This window comes from Salvia splendens, chromosome 1 (assembly GCF_004379255.2).
Source record: "Salvia splendens isolate huo1 chromosome 1, SspV2, whole genome shotgun sequence".
NCBI lineage: Eukaryota > Viridiplantae > Streptophyta > Magnoliopsida > Lamiales > Lamiaceae > Salvia > Salvia splendens.
This window is the reverse complement of record NC_056032.1, coordinates 195,788-212,429: the sequence shown is the minus strand read 5'-3', so window position 1 is coordinate 212,429 and position 16,642 is coordinate 195,788. Positions and strand designations below refer to the sequence as shown.

General features: G+C 38.4%; 2 protein-coding genes across 2 annotated transcripts; both read left to right on the top strand.

The window, feature by feature from the left end:
* Nucleotides 1-1,084: 1,084 nt before the first annotated feature.
* LOC121805318 (translocator protein homolog) lies at nucleotides 1,085-1,729 on the top strand. Its single transcript, XM_042205130.1, has one exon. It carries the CDS (start codon nucleotides 1,137-1,139, stop codon nucleotides 1,638-1,640), a length of 504 nt encoding a protein of 167 aa, XP_042061064.1. The 5' UTR covers nucleotides 1,085-1,136; the 3' UTR covers nucleotides 1,641-1,729.
* A 4,714-nt stretch (nucleotides 1,730-6,443) lies between these two features.
* On the top strand, nucleotides 6,444-16,339 carry LOC121805743. Its single transcript, XM_042205729.1, has 27 exons — nucleotides 6,444-6,724; nucleotides 6,820-6,991; nucleotides 7,175-7,299; nucleotides 9,023-9,145; nucleotides 9,262-9,405; nucleotides 9,514-10,151; nucleotides 10,617-10,738; nucleotides 10,834-10,925; nucleotides 11,026-11,230; nucleotides 11,314-11,377; nucleotides 11,702-11,850; nucleotides 11,931-12,001; nucleotides 12,100-12,273; nucleotides 12,403-12,474; nucleotides 12,736-12,837; nucleotides 12,917-13,006; nucleotides 13,620-13,695; nucleotides 13,792-13,888; nucleotides 14,007-14,076; nucleotides 14,157-14,336; nucleotides 14,429-14,551; nucleotides 14,670-14,753; nucleotides 14,837-15,021; nucleotides 15,110-15,248; nucleotides 15,343-15,402; nucleotides 15,628-15,732; nucleotides 15,923-16,339. Exons 1-27 carry the CDS (start codon nucleotides 6,638-6,640, stop codon nucleotides 16,034-16,036), a joined length of 3,663 nt encoding a protein of 1,220 aa, XP_042061663.1. The 5' UTR covers nucleotides 6,444-6,637; the 3' UTR covers nucleotides 16,037-16,339.
* Nucleotides 16,340-16,642: the final 303 nt, after the last annotated feature.

Below are 16,642 nucleotides of genomic sequence, written 5' to 3'. Positions count from 1 at the left end.
CGCCTCACCAAACATCGGACTATTGGGACTTGAATCCATTTCGTAGTAAATGTGAGTTTTGAGAGTGGAATCGTGAAATGAATGTTACAAATGAAGGTGGGGTAGGGGTATTTATACAAAAAAACAAAAAAAAACGTGTGCCATTGTCCGCGCCCATCGTCCGCCGAGCCAACAATGGGGCGCCCGATGGCGCGGACGATAGATCATCGTCCGCGCCCATCGTCCGCCGAGCCCACAATGGGGCGCCCGATGGTGCGGACGATAGGCCATCGTCCGCGCTTCTTCCGCGGACAATGCATCGGGCGTGGGCGTAGGGCGCGGACGATGGCGGGCACCCACAATGGAGGCATCGTCCGCGCCCGAGGACGATGGCCGCCATCGGGCGCCCCATTGTGGGTGCCTTAATACACCATTTATTTATTTTTAAATACCGATCTTAGTGGTTTATTGATAAATTTAAAAACTTCTTTTAATAATAATAATAAGTTTGTTAATATTTTGAACTTATAGTTTACTAGTAGTACATTTTAATGTTTATTGTATACTATTTTAATTATATATATATATATATATTTTAATATTTATAATTGTATTTCGGTTCAACCAGTGGTTCGATCGGTTGGACCAGTTGAACCGTGAATCAGTAGCCTTTCCGGTTCACTCACCGGTTCGGTTTTTAAAACATTGGTAAAAGTTTTAAAAATAGTTATTATGCGGTATGGCAAGTAACAATTCTAACTTGTGTATGTAGTAGGAGATGGAGTAGAAAATGACATAGGTGATCCCAAGCGGCTGATATATGACTTATTTCAATAATAGAATTTTAGATGTTAGAATTAGGATTACCAAGTTTGCGTCTTTATTTAGATGTTGAGAAAATAATCAAATAGGAGTCATTGTAATTGTGTGGCATGGATGACCAATTATGACGACTAACTTCTAGAAACAGTCAACGTGTGAAGGAAGAATCCGCCACATGGATAGCCTCCCCATGCAAATCTAGCAGATAAAGACGGTCCACTTTACATATTCTCCGCCACCTCCTCCCCACCCTTCACCTCACCAATATCCCCACCATGGCTTCTTCCCCTGACCTCAAACACCGCCTCATCCAATAACACACCAACGACGACGACATGAACCACAACCTCCGCAACAAAAACAAGAACTCGGCCGCTGCGCGCCGCGGGCTAAAGTCGCTGAGCGTGGCCGTGGCCCTGCCCCTCTCCTTCACCCTCCTCGACATCTTCCTCTTCGGCTCCTCCACCCGCTACACTAGCCTCCACAAGCCCTTCTACGTGCCCTCTCTGTGGACTCTGCACCTCGCATGCATCACCACCGCCTTCCTCTCCGGGTTGTCGGCGTGGCTGGTATGGGCCGAGGGTGGCTTCCACCGACAGCCCGCTGCGCTTGGGTTGTACCTGGTGCAACTGGCCATGAGCCTGATGTGGTACCCGGTGGTGTTTAGGGCGGGTGCCATCTGGCTCGGGCTGGTGCTGTGCGCGGCCTTGTTTGGGGCACTAGTTGGTTGTGAGCGGGCCTTCCGGAATATGAATCCCATCGCCGGGGATTTGGTCAAGCCCTGCTTAGTGTGGGCGTTGTTGCTCGCCCTAGCTAATCTTAGGCTTGTGTATCAATGATTCGTCAGGATTTGGATGTTGTGTATCTCTTTTCTTTTTATTAGGTTTTGCTATATTGTTATATGGATAGATAGATAGATGTAATACTTGGATTTATTGACTCGTAAAATTCTGGTGCCATTTTGATACTCCATGTTGAAAATAGGAAAATATTATCCATTTCCAATAATTATCAAGGGTAAACGGAATCATGATTAAAGATGAAGTGTTGAACGATACCTGATTCAGCTAGCTTTAAGCTATATATCCATTTGCATTTGTTAGGAATTTTGTGATGATAACAACTAGTGATGGTGCATCGGAACCGAGCGTGGAGTGTGCAACACATGATCAAGAAGAAAGAGTTCAAGATTCAGTTGTGCAACGGCTACAGCGGCAGTTGCAACTGCATGAGGTGATGCGATTCCTATAAGTATGCTGCAAGCCACAGAGATCATTTGAGAGAAGAAACGAGAGAGAGAAATCAGCTGAGAGATCATAACAACAATCAATAGCTAGAGAGAGAGATACACACTATCTTTGTGAGGAACTAGCTTGTATAGTCTTCGGTTTGATGTGAATTCATATGCGAAGAGAGAGTAGCTTGTTCTTGAGTGTGTGATCTTGTTGTATGATTGTAGTTCTTGATCGTGATTGAAGTAAATCGATCCGTTACTCTCCCGTGGATGTAGGCTTACGCCGAACCACGTTAAATCTCTCGTGTTCTTATTTCCGTTTCGATTTTGCTCCGATCTCGATTTCCAACAAGTGGCGCCGTCTGTGGGAAGGAGGAGAATCGTTGGAAGAAGTCGGAGGATCAGTTCGAAAAGGGATGCGCAGCGGTCTTGGTGAAGGGATATGCAGCGGTCTTGGAGAAGGAGATTAAGTTCTTGATCACGTCAGTTGAAGGGACGACGGTGTGGCCAGTTTTGGTTCGTGCAGCTTTGAGCGATATTGTTGAGAAGTTTTCTGCATTGGCGATTCATTGTGGAGAGAGCTCGAAGGTTCATCGATCAAGAAAGAGGGAAGTTCTTGGTGATCGTTGGTGTAGCTCGCTCAATGATCGTTGCTCATACTGATGATCCATAATGGGATCGAGTATGGCGATATGCAACTCATTTCCGAAGCCTATGATGATGTTGATGGATATTGAAGGCCATGAGAGCCTTGATGAGATGATGCTTCAGAGGCAGACGACGATGGTGAGATATCTTGGATGGTGCAAAGAAGGTGTTCGATAGAATGCCTGTGAGAGAAAAGGTATGCTGGAACACTGATTGCTTGGATGCCGAGAAGGGCGTTGGATTTAGTGGCAGTTCGGCACCAAGCTCAGCAGTTCGGCACCAAGCTCAGCAGTTCGGCACCAAGCTCAGCAGTTCGGCACCAAGTCCGACAGTTCGGTACCAAGCTCGGCAGTTCGGTACCAGGCTCGGTAGTTCGGCACCAAGTCCGGCAGTTCGGCACCAAGCCCGGCAGTTCGGTACTAAGCTCGGCAGTTCGGTACTAAGCTCGGCAGTTCGGCAGTTCGGCACCAAGCTCGGCAATTCGAGCAGAGCGTGTTCGACGAAATGTCTGAGAGAAGTTTTTAGTCAGGGAGCTGTATTCAGTTGTTGAGTCTCCGAGGTTGAGCTTCTTGGTGAAATGAGGAGATTGGGGATAAGGCCAGACATCATCACGTACAACACGCCGATCAATGGATGCTCGCGGGAATGCAATTTGGAGGAGGCTGTGAAGCTTTGTTTGTTGAATTGTCCGTGAGAGAGGTGCAACAGCCGTGTCATCCTAAGCGGTGAAGGTGGCATAATCTTGACAGAAATTTGGTTATCACTTATGAGAGATGTGTGATATCTCTAGGGATCAGCAACTCCAATTCTGAATCGGGGAAGATTCAGATTAGGTGGAGGTTTTGTCGTCCGGTGGAGGCGATCGTCCGGTGGGGGCGTTGTGGCTGATCAAGGAAGTGATAAAGGAGGATCTGGGTATGATTCTCGGAGTCAGGATGCTGACAACAATAGTCAAGATTGGCGCTACTCGGACATGAGATCAACAAAGAACAAAATGATCGAAAGATGTGTTGTATCATCTCAAAAGGTGGAGGATTGTTAGGAATTTTGTGATGATAACAACTAGTGATGGTGCATCGGAACCGAGCGTGGAGTGTGCAACACATGATCAAGAAGAAAGAGTTCAAGATTCAGTTGTGCAACGGCTACAGCGGCAGTTGCAACTGCATGAGGTGATGCGATTCCTATAAGTATGCTGCAGGCCACAGAGATCATTTGAGAGAAGAAACGAGAGAGAGAAATCAGCTGAGAGATCATAACAACAATCAATAGCTAGAGAGAGAGATACACACTATCTTTGTGAGGAACTAGCTTGTATAGTCTTCGGTTTGATGTGAATTCATATGCGAAGAGAGAGTAGCTTGTTCTTGAGTGTGTGATCTTGTTGTATGATTGTAGTTCTTGATCGTGATTGAAGTAAATCGATCCGTTACTCTCCCGTGGATGTAGGCTTACGCCGAACCACGTTAAATCTCTCGTGTTCTTATTTCCGTTTCGATTTTGCTCCGATCTCGATTTCCAACAGCATTCAATTAAATGAAGCGTTAAAATATTTTCCAACGTAACTATGATCTTTGATGTTTGATTGTTTTTTATTAAACAGTGCGTAATTGATTTCTGCATCTCGTTCAAGTGAAGATAGGAGCCAAGACAAAAAATCGCCCCTGCGTATCTAGAGGCCATCGAGTTCAGTTATCTGCTACCAAGTCTTGCTATGATAGGGACTCTGATACGCCACCAACAGCTGCAGCACGCGAGATCCACGAATAACAACCAAGATGAGACAATTGAGCCACGCAGCCTCCGCTTGTCTCAAGAGGGAAGAAGATTTGCCCAGCAAGATATAAAGATTAAGATTATAGTCCAAAGTAGCAAATCTTTACGATTATCTTTTATTTTAGTTATGTTTTTCTTTTTGGATTGAATGTTTTTTAGAATAGGATTTATATAAGTCTTTTTGGGTTTTCTTCTTAATTTTTTTCCGAATCATAAAGTAGTCAAACCAACTAATATCTAGAATCTATAGATAATAGAGTAAAAAATCATTGAGAAATCTTTTATCATCACGTTTTTAAAACCCTAGCACCTCAAATAGGGTTGAGCTCTTTAATTTACGCCCAATTAATCTCTGCAATTGCTGGTGCTCTAATCAGATAGATCGAAGGTCTATCAGGCTATCCCCAAAATTTGGGGAAGGCAAGCTTGTCGATCGAGGCCACGCGACGCTTCTCCTTCCCTTTTCAACTGAATTGCCCCATGGCTTCCACCTCTTCCTCCGCCGCCCCAATTTCCCACTGTTTTTTTCTTGCCGATTTTGAAGGAAAAAGCTGTACCGAGCTCATAAACTAACAAGTGTTGGTAATTAAAAGCGACTACTTGTCTATTATAAAAAAGGGGGCTAATTATATAAACTCATATGCCAAACAAAGGAATGAAATGGAAATAGGAATACCATTTCTTTACATCATAATTAACCTCCTTTCATAAGTGATATACACAGTTTATAACATAATCAAATGTAATTAGATATTGGTTCGATTTGCATTGTATGCATGCTATATTATTCGGTGTGCACATATTTTATTCTATCACCCCAAAATTTAGTCGATTATTTAATCATCCTCTTATCTATTACTTCATTTGTCCAAAAAAAATAGTTGATTTTATTTATTGATGACATGAGTTTTAATTAAAGTTAGTAAAATAAAAAGAGGGGAAAAAATAGATAAAGTATGAGAAGAAAAGAGAAAACAAGAGAAGTGGATAAAGTACGAGAGAAAGTTTCTATTTTTAAAATGAAACTATTTTTGGTTGACACTCAAAAATGACAAAATTAGACTAATGAATTAGTTGAATGAGAGATCTATTACCAAAACTGGTAAAAATGAAGTGAAATAATTCATATGAAACAGATAAAAAAGAAAAACTGCGACATAGAGGGAGTACAAAGATTCAAGATACTATCACATAGTACTATTAGTTTTGAAGGGGAGTGATCAATTGCTTACTCATCATTTAATTGATAACTACAACTAATTTAAGACCATAAGATTTTAAAAATCTTGTGGTCTACAATTTGCCTTGTGTAATTTCGTTTTTCATTTTTTAATATTAAAAAGATAATAGCAACTATCAAATTTAAGATTTAGAAACACAATGTCAGTACAATTTCATATTGACACTATACAAGCATTGTATTGACATATTATGTGTCGTGTATTGATATAAAGCTGTTAACGAAATTTATGAAAATTTTTTATTTTTTTTTTAAATTTTGACATCGGAACATATACAAGTGAGATCTTTTTAGAATCCTTATGAAATTATCTTTAATTTGATATATGTTATGCGAAAAAATAATTTAAATCGAGAAAATTATATGCGTTTTAAAGTTATGAGATATTTTTCAAAAGTTAGTTACAACTAATTGGTTGTTTGACCTTAATACCCTGACGTTTTTTTTTATCGTATTGACATTCTAGGACGGATGATCTACGCATTTAAATATCTAATATCTATTATTTAATTGTACTTAAGTATTTAGTTAGCAATATAACAAGTCTTCTAGTTTTGGATATCCTTGATTTTGTTTATTGCCTTATTATAGAAACACCCTGACCTTTTTCGTAATTTATGTATTTTAGTTACAAACCTTTTTTTTTAAGTAATGTATATCTTGCACCATAGGCATTCCATTCAAATATATTTTCTTCCCAATCTACTTTATTCTATACAATCAATCAAATTTAACGCTAATATAAATGTATCCTTCTATCCTTCTCACTCATAGAGTTGGGTAGACTTAGTAATTTATATAAGTACAAATATTATATTTATATATGCACACAATAATCATCTCTTTGAAACATCCCTTGATTTTCAGTTGGAAAATCAAATTTTGGGATCAAAATTTAGCTTCTTTTTTGGCCATTTTAGGTTAATCGATCTGAAGATATGGTGGAAACGAGGCGGAGTTCTTCTTCCTCCAAGCGCCCCCTTCCCTCACCTCCATCTTCCCTGCCAAATCGCAAACGATCCAAGGTTAGGGTTTTGTAATCTAGTGAATTTGAACATTTCCATCTTGATTGGACGTTTCTGGTTGTTTTTCCAATTTCGATTTTTTCGAGTTCATGCAGGGAGCGGAGGCGTCTTCTTCTTCTCTGAATGATTTACCGTCTTCGGAGGAAGTCGTTGACGCGGTGGAGGGGAAGGAAGTTATTGCCGGATCGGCTGATCTAGATAACGGCGGCGCAGAGAAGCCATCGGAGGATGTGACGGCGGGCCAATCGTCGGAGGCCGTGGTTGCAGGTGAGGTTTTGGCTGTCGCGTTACTGTTGGTGCTATATCATGCGCTGCATGTGTTATTCTCTATTGAATTCCGGTGTCCAATTCAGTTCTTTTTCTTCTTAACTTCTTCAAATTTTGATCTTCTTTTCTTCTTCTTGTTGGGTGGAAAATTTGTTCCTTTTTGATTGTTTGCGCTGGATGCAGGTGATTCCATAACTGATGTAGAGAAAGGGAAATCTAGTGGGCCGCCTTTGAACCGCGGAAAGAAGAGGCAACCAAAAACTAATGCCGGGGCTGCATGGGGAAAACTTATATCCCAGTCTCCACAGGTAGTCTTAATCTTTCAGCTAAATTTTGCATCTTTCTTATTGCTTCGATTTATAAACTCGATTAGAAATGAAAATTCAATTTTGGGCCGATATTGTAATTGGCTATCACATAGAATTGATGTTAGATGGTATTCAGATCCACTGCAGGTGCAAGCCTTTAATTACTGTAATTGCATTAACTCTGTGGATTCAACAGGATTAGGTTCATATAGTGTTTCAAGTGTCTGTCTCTGCTTTAGGTTTGGAGTACTAACTTTTTGATGGTTAGGCTTTCTTTTCTTTTTCTTTTTTGTTGTGGAGTGGGGTGGGAGATAAGCCTTTCATCCCGAAGGTCTTATTTTGTCTGTTACTTAAAATGGTTTAGCATCAATTATCTACTGATCACTGGTGGAAGATATCGGGTGTAATTTTCTTTGGCATCAATTTCACCCACATTATGTTTGAAAGTTCAAGTTTTTGCCTTTCTGAATTTCTTGTAGTTGCCTTATCGGGTCTCTTGTTATGTTCTATCACTATTCAGAACTTCACTCTGAAACAAGAGGGGGTCCTTCGTTCTGTAGGGGCCATAGTTCAGTCTGTGACATGTCAAAGAACCCTCTTTCGATGTATGTTTTACTTTCTAGACAAATGATTTAGCCCCCCCCTATCCAAGAGTGCTAGAGAGAAACCTGGGGGTGGGGAGAGGGAATTGTTTAGCACCACGATTAGTTATCTAGCTCAGCCCTGGTCCAAAGAAAATGTTTTTCGTGGTAGTCCCACTCCTGTTCTGTATATTTGAAAATAATCAGGAAATAGGCTATTTTCGTATTCTGATTTATCCAGTATGAAGTATCATAATGCCGAGATAACACATTTTCTGATATAGATATGCATCATTAGATTTTTATTAGTTATTACTACCTCCTTCCCATAAAATAAACTAATTTTTCCATTTTGGTTCGTCCCATAAAAATAGACATTTATTTATTTGGCAATTTGTGCATAACAACCCGTGCCATCCGAAGATGTGCTATTTTTATGGGACAGAGGGAGTATTATTTATCTAGTTGCTATTAGTTTGTTAGAGATAAGTTTATATCTTAGAGTTTAATTTGGTTTAGGAGTCTAGTATTTATCTTTTAGAGTTCTATTCAAGTTGGAGTCTTTTATAGATTCTTACAAATTGGACTTTGTTCCCTACTTTCCGGAGGGTGGCCTCTTATGTCAATTGTCTCATACTTTTGCAGTGCTCCCTGTTTTTTTCTTCACTATTATCATTTCAATTGTGTGATATGCTTCGTATGCTGAGATATTAGCGAATGCATATGGCCATATGGTTACGCCTGTGTATTACTCCGTATCATTTTCCAGTTCTTGTTCTGATGTCTCTAGTACAGAGTATCATAATGTCTGGAGAATAGAATTTCCAGAAGCTGAGTACCTTCTGCTGAGTAATTTCTTTTTGCTTATGTATAAGAGTAGTCGCTTGTGTATGTTTGTTTATCATTGATCTGGGATTGACTAGACCTTTTAGGTGGAGATAACCATAAGCAATTCTTGATGAGCATTTGCTATTTACCACGTCTGCACCTTCAGACTTTTGTATCTGCGCATTCTGTTTGACAATTGGGTTGCTTTTAAAGCTTTGTGTTGGGGTGGGGGATTTTATGCCCAAGCATGCTTGTGTTTTAACCATTATATGGTGCGTGGCCATAAATATATTTGTGTGATGATTTCCTCCTAGAATCCACATGTTGTCTTGCATTGCCCAACTTACACTGTTGGCCAAGGCCGCCAATGCGATTTATGCGTGAGAGATCAAACAATTAGTAAATCTTTGTGCAAACTGAAGCGCATGGAGTCTGAGGTAAACTTCTATGCTGAAGTTAATTTTGGTTGGGAGTTTAAGTCACATATGGTTCTCGCCATCCCATTGGAGTGGAATCAATGTTTATCTGTTTGCTGGTTCCATGTCTGATTCAGGAAGGAGAATCACATACGCTGCTTGAAATCACTGGGAAAAAAGGATCTGTACAAGTGAATGGAAAACACTATTACAAGGATACCACTATCCCTATAAATGCAGGTGATGAGGTGGTGTTCAGCTTGTCTGATAAACGGTCTTATGTATCCTTTCTTTTCTAAACACTTAGTTCCTTTGCGTGTTTATTATATGATCTGTTATGCATCGGCACAAGTATCTGTCTTCTCTTTATGGCCTTAACTAACTATTAGGTTTTCCAACAACTCACCAACGAAAGTGCATCTACGATGGATGACCCAACATCGGTTAGTATGTTAGAAGTGCATGAAAGGCCCATAAAAGGTTTGCATATTGAGGCAAGATCAGGAGACCCTTCTGATGTTCCCTTTGCAGCAACACTGGAATCAGTAACGAGTCACCCTGAAGAATTATCTCTCCCTCCTTCTTCATCCCATGATGCTGGAGATGCCAAACATGTTTCTGAGACACCAGCTTTACCTTCTACTTGTGAAATGGAAGACACTAGAAACAAAGATGCTTCTGACCTTAACGATGTTGCTATGTTACCAGTTGCTGAGAAAGATGGTGTTTTATCTCCTGATGTCTCTATTAAAAAATTCAATGTTGCTGCTGAGAATGGGAAAACTCTTCCACAAAGCAATGCCTTGGGACATCGCTTTCCAATTTCAATAGCTCCAAAATTTGATATCAGTGGCACGATATCTAAGATTCTTGATGAGCACAAGGCAGTTAGAGATCAGGGCAAGGATTCTGATCCTCCCATTTCAATATCATCGAGACGTGAAGCCTACAAAGATGCTTTACGACAAGGACTGTTGCATTGTGATAACATAGATGTTTCTTTTCAGGATTTTCCTTATTATCTGAGGTAAAAGTCATATTCATACTCTCAACGCTTCTTGTCCCATAATATTTTTAATGGATAAAGAATAAACGGTTGCAAATCTGTAATTGTATGACACTGATTTACAGAGATTGAGCTATAAGTGATATGTTACGGCAATTCTTGTGATTATTTGACTGCTGCTTTCTAGATAATTTTATTCCATAACATCCGATGTTTTGGTGAGACTTAATAATGTGCTGGGATAAGCTCTGTATATAATTATATATGTATATCCATCTATTAATATATATATTTTGTAAATGATATTCTTGCTTATTCATATTTCTTGGTATGGAGGGTTCTATGACATGCTTAGTTACTTGCATAGTTTACTTTCATTTGCCTGTCTATGAAACTTTGTTTATTATATTTATAAGTATAACTTTTAGTTCTGTCCTGCGGCAGATTATTTTGGTTTTCCATAATAATTAATCAATTTTTTGGCAGTGAAAACACAAAAAATGTTCTCATTGCTTCCACATACATACACTTGAAGTGCAATAAATATGTGAAGTTCACTTCAGACCTCCCTACAGTATGCCCGAGAATTTTGCTGTCAGGTCCTGCAGGTAATGCAGTTTTGTTTTCCCGAAATTTGTGCAAGTACTTTTGTGTACTGTTCCCAACTAAACTTAATGTTATTTGGTTTTTCTTTTCTTTATAGGTTCAGAAATATACCAGGAAACATTGACCAAAGCACTTGCCAAATATTTTGGTGTTTCTCTTCTTATTGTTGACACTGTTCTGTTACCTGGTGTAAGTTTCTATGCGACCTACGTTCAAATTTATTATTGTTATTTGCTATTCCAGAAACTAGTTTACTTATTATTGATGCACAGCTATATTCTTTGTCTAGGGACCGGCAATAAAAGAAACTGATTCGGTGAAAGAAAGTACCAAGTTAGAGCGAGCAATTGTATATTCCAGACGGAATCTGCATCTCAAAAAACCAGCTTCAAGTGTGGAGGCTGATATTACTGGGGGTTCTACTATGAGCTCTCAGGCTCAACCCAAGCAGGAAGCATCTACGGCTTCATCTAAATCCTATACCTTCAAAAAGGGTAAGTCTCTGAAAGCTTTTCTTCCTTATCTTTGTTTAGCCTGTAGAGAAATTGTATTAATTGATTTTTTGTTGTTTTGATAGGTGACCGGGTGAAGTATGTTGGTTCTTTGCCAACAGGATTTTCTCCTACTCAAACTACCATAAGGTAATTAACTTTCTTCTTTTTTACTATATATATCTGTTTTGGTTCTGTTACTCTTAAGTGCTTAAGATATGGAAGTCTGTGGTTATGCAACTACGTGGGATAATATGTCGAGTTTCTTTACCGTATAAGTAAAGACCAATGACCAGTTAAATCTGGAGATTGATATGATTTTTTTCAACAATGAGTCAGTGACATCTTTCAATGTTCCCATCCAATTAAAATTTGCCCATGTTCGAAAGTAACTCAGCTGCTAATTTAGGAACTGCATTCTTTGATCTGGTGGGATTATGTTCTGTAAGCTGTGATTTCCTATATTTTGTACAGGGGTCCAACCTACGGTTACAGGGGCAAGGTGTTACTTGCTTTTGAGGATAATGGCTCTTCCAAAATTGGTGTTAGATTTGATAGAACAATTCCAGAAGGTAATGATCTTGGAGGCCTCTGTGAAGAAGATCATGGTTTCTTCTGTGCAGGTAATATCCTTTGACCTTCAGTCTATTGTGTATCAAGTAATCTAATCTGTTCATTCATTGACCATTTTCACTCTATGCAGCTGACTTACTCCGCCTGGAGAGCTCCAGTGCTGATGATATTGATAAGCTTGCCATTAATGAGATTTTTGAGGTATAATTCATTGTAAAAGTATAAATGTTAAGTTGATCTACTTTTTTATTGCATATTATGTATTTTCCAATAAACTCCTACTTTTTTTCCATATGTAGGTAGCTTTGATAGAATGTAAAACCAGTCCATTAATCCTGTTATTGAAAGACGTAGAGAAGTCCATGGTTGGGAATTCTGAGGCTTATGCAGCCTTTAAAGTTAAGCTTGAATCATTACCAGAAAACATTGTTGTGATAGCCTCACATACTCAGACAGACAGCCGCAAGGAGAAAGTGAGTTTAAGCTGTGTTGGTTATACTTATTCTTAATGTTGCGATCCCCTCCTCTCCTGACCCCTTCCTGCTTTTTTTTATTCTCAAATGAAAGAAAATAACCTATCATCTTGTGTATGATGGATGCAGTCTCATTCTGGCGGATTGCTTTTCACAAAATTTGGAAGCAACCAAACAGCATTGCTCGACCTTGCTTTCCCGGTATGGCCTGGTTAAATTAGAGACTTTCTATACTCATCCTGTTATCATCTGTTCTATTCACCTAATTTTTTTCATCTTCATTGGTAGAATTATATTTAGTGTTTTCTTTGTCTCCAAATTTCACGGGGAGAGCTCAAATGTCCATAAAGCTTGTGGAATTAAATAACTACTTACCTAGTAAAACTATGAAAAGATATTTAGGCCACTCATTTTTTTATTGAGTTTGCACCTCTTTGAAGACTAAACCTTTTCCTTTTACAGGATAATTTTGGTAGATTACATGATAGGAATAAGGAAACTCCGAAGATTCTGAAGCAGCTCAGCCGTCTTTTTCCAAACAAGGTGACCATTCAGATTCCCCAGGTAAGCAGATTTTTGCTGCTCTATGATATTTCTATCATTAAGGAGAAGCAGACCACAAATCTGGTTTTCAATATTGCAGGATGAGGTGGTTTTAGTTGACTGGAAACAGCAGTTGGATCGGGATATTGAAACAATGAAATCACTATCAAATATTGGTGGCATTCGCACGGTGTGTAACTTATATAAATGACTGCTTCATTTTTATCTGCCTGATTATGTTTGAGGTTAAATTTTATTTGGTCTGCTTAGTCCTCTTTGTTTCTTCCTGGAGTTGCTTTAGTAGATCACTTATATATATCAAGAGAACTTTTATTGTGGTGTTTCATCCGTGCCCACTACTTCAAAATTATCTGATTCCTGAAATACATCTGTCCAATATATTAGTATTATGGATTGAATTCTGAATTCTTTCTTGTTGAGCTTCTGTTACAAGTCACACTGCTTAAGTGTATCTAGAAAACTTCAGATGAAACCCTTTTACACATTTCTATATTCTAGAATAAAGTTCGTTGGGAAACTTAAATTTGTTTGATTTTGTTTCAAAGAAGAAATTGATAAGGAAAACAATTAGACATTTTCAGAACTCTCTGCTTGTTTGGGTGGATTTTTGTTGTTTTTTAAAGTATAACATTTCTAGTTTTAATATCAGGAGGATATTTTGTTATCTTTATGGGATTATTTTTACTTGACAGTGAATGTGGGTATTGTTTTTGTGATGATAAGATTTGGTGTCATAATTGTGACGGTGTGTAACTTTTGCTCTCTCTTCCCATGAATTGTAGGTCCTAAATCGAATTTGTCTTGACTGCCCTGATCTCGATTCACTATGCATTAAAGATCAAGCTTTGACTAATGAAAGTGAGTTGATTTTGCACAACTAATGATCTTCAAATTGGTTGTTATCTGCTTCAGTTTGTGGTAATCCTAAAAATGGTTGTTATAATATGATTATAGACATTGAAAAAATTATTGGCTGGGCATTGAGCCATCATTTTATGCATCGCTCTGAAGACCTACTTAAGGAGCCAAAACTTGTCATTTCAAGTGAAAGGTAACTATTTTAAAAATATTTCCCTTAGCAATGAACAAGGCTAAATTAACTGGTGATGAAGGAAGGACTTTCTGGTATGATAGTTCTGACTGTTTCTCTATGTCAATGTGTATTGTAGTATCAACTATGGGCTCAATATTCTACATGGCATTCAGAATGAGAATAAGGGCTCGAAGAAATCTCTTAAGGTGCAGAATTCAGCCTCTAAATAAAGTCTTCATATATTGAATTACTTTCGTGTGTAATTGGATGACTGCCTGAGTTTCAGGATGTGGTTACTGAAAATGAGTTTGAGAAAAAGCTCCTTGCTGAGGTTATTCCACCTGGTGATATTGGAGTCACTTTTGAAGATATAGGAGCATTGGAAAATGTAAAAGAGACCTTGAAAGAATTGGTGATGCTACCTTTACAAAGGCCAGAATTGTTCAGCAAAGGACAGCTAACTAAGGTAAAGACATTGTTTTTATGGAGTTTGTCGGATCCAAAAGTACCCGCTACTAAGTATTGCATCTTTTTTTGCTGACCATGTAAATCTTGCAGCCTTGTAAAGGAATTTTGCTTTTTGGGCCTCCTGGTACCGGTAAAACTATGCTTGCAAAAGCTGTTGCTACTGAAGCTGGTGCAAACTTTATCAACATATCTATGTCCAGCATCACATCTAAAGTATAGATCTTCGTAGACCTTCAGTTTGTTATTTTTCCATTTTACCATTTAACCTCAAAGTCTGGTCTTTATTTTGTCATATCTCACATTTTTTTGATCATTTTCTTATTTGCATCAGTGGTTTGGTGAAGGAGAGAAATACGTGAAAGCAGTCTTCTCTTTGGCCAGCAAGATAGCCCCTAGTGTTGTTTTTGTTGATGAGGTTTGTCCAATGCTGTAGTGTTTCGTTAATGTTTCTTACCATTCTTAGACTCCTTGTCTTTTCTTATATCTTTATGGCTGTAGGTTGACAGCATGTTAGGAAGACGAGAAAATCCTGGAGAACATGAAGCAATGCGCAAAATGAAGAATGAATTCATGATGAATTGGGATGGTTTGCGTACTAAAGATAAGGAACGTGTATTGGTGCTTGCAGCCACAAATAGGCCTTTTGATCTTGATGAGGCTGTAATCCGGAGGCTTCCTAGGAGGTTTTTCTGTCTCACAACCTACAACTTGTTTGTTTGTTCGCTAAAAGGCAACTGTTACCAGTCATTTATATTGTGTGAACTGGTGCAGATTAATGGTCAACTTGCCTGATGCTCAAAATCGGGAGAAAATATTAAGGGTTATTTTAGCTAAGGAGGAATTTGCTCCAAATGTTGATCTTGGAGCAGTTGCTAGTATGACAGATGGATATTCAGGAAGTGATCTAAAGGTCCTTGATCTTAATTTTTTATTTTCATTTCTATTTTTTTAGGGGACGTTCTTTCATTTGTACTCTTCTGATTTGAAAAACTTTCTGTTTACAGAATCTGTGTGTAACTGCTGCACATTGTCCTATAAGAGAAATTTTGGAAAAGGAGAAGAAGGTTAGTTATTTTTTTGTTGCTCATCTGGACTTTTGTTAGTGGTGGAAACTGTACCATAGCAGTTGCTATCATGTGCCCATCTTCAGATTCTATGATCAAGCATTTGGCCTTTTTCCATTTCTGGCTTGAGAAATTATATTCTTTAGGCTGCCTTTTTTGCGTGTTTGTCGATTTCATACATGAGATAATGTAGTAAAGCTTACGCTTACCAATATAAACTTACAGGAAAAAGCATTGGCACTGGAAGAGAATAGACCATTACCGCCATTGCACAGCAGTGCAGATGTTCGCTCCTTGAGTATGGAGGATTTCAAATATGCACACGAACAGGTTTATATCGATCAATTTGGATCTCTACGTTTCATTCACTCACTTGGAACTTTCTGGTCTTCATAGTCTATTAGTCTCTATCAAAAATTTTGATCATTATGTCTACAATTACTGAACTGCACTGTCTTGAAGAATGGAAATTATGAATATTTCAGGAGAACTAAAAGTGTCGTTTTTTGTGAAAATGCAGGTATGTGCAAGTGTGTCGTCAGACTCACAAAACATGAATGAGCTGAACCAGTGGAACGAGCTCTACGGAGAGGGAGGATCGAGAAAGAAGAAATCACTAAGCTACTTCATGTAGAAGAGTTTTCTATTATGGAGGTGTATAATGTATGGATGTTTAGGGGTTATTTATTCTTCAGTCTGAGGTGGTTTGGAACCTGTGCTCATAGAAATCCAATTTCAGGTTCCCTCTCTCTATTTAAGTCCCTCTCTTTTGTTTCTATACAATACACTACAGGTATCTAGCGGAGTAGTAATATTTTATTTTTCTCACCCTTCTCTGTATATTCAATTTAATTACTACAGTATATTATTGTACTGTAATCAATTACTGCGATCTTTTCAGTTTTCATATCGCTAGAGTAAAATGATTTAGAAGTTATCCTTTTGTTTTTTTTTCCCGTGTTGGACTTGTGTAAATTGGAACAAAATTTGTGAATCTGCTATACTTGTGCCACGGAGATTGCTAGTTCACATGCCATATGTCATGCATAGTTTACATTCATTATAGCAAAATCCCAAACTCCAAATATAGTTTTGGTTAAAAAAACGAAATTTGTGTTTACAGGCAACTAAATTTATAAAAGCCAACAAATTGTTTTTCATAATCATATTTATAAAAGCCAACAAATTACTAATATATTTATGTCTATAAATGATTAAAAACGTAACTTTTTTTTAATGT

What these genes read in the sequence shown, in the direction of transcription:
- LOC121805318 (XM_042205130.1), top strand. Translation starts at nt 1,137, where the DNA reads ATGAACCACAACCTCCGCAACAAAAACAAGAACTCGGCCGCTGCGCGC.
- LOC121805743 (XM_042205729.1), top strand. Translation starts at nt 6,638, where the DNA reads ATGGTGGAAACGAGGCGGAGTTCTTCTTCCTCCAAGCGCCCCCTTCCC. An exon ending in ATATTGGTGGCATTCGCACG is followed by an intron (nt 13,007 to 13,619) that starts GTGTGTAACTTA and finishes CATGAATTGTAG; the next exon opens with GTCCTAAATCGAATTTGTCT. An exon ending in GTGTTGTTTTTGTTGATGAG is followed by an intron (nt 14,754 to 14,836) that starts GTTTGTCCAATG and finishes TTATGGCTGTAG; the next exon opens with GTTGACAGCATGTTAGGAAG.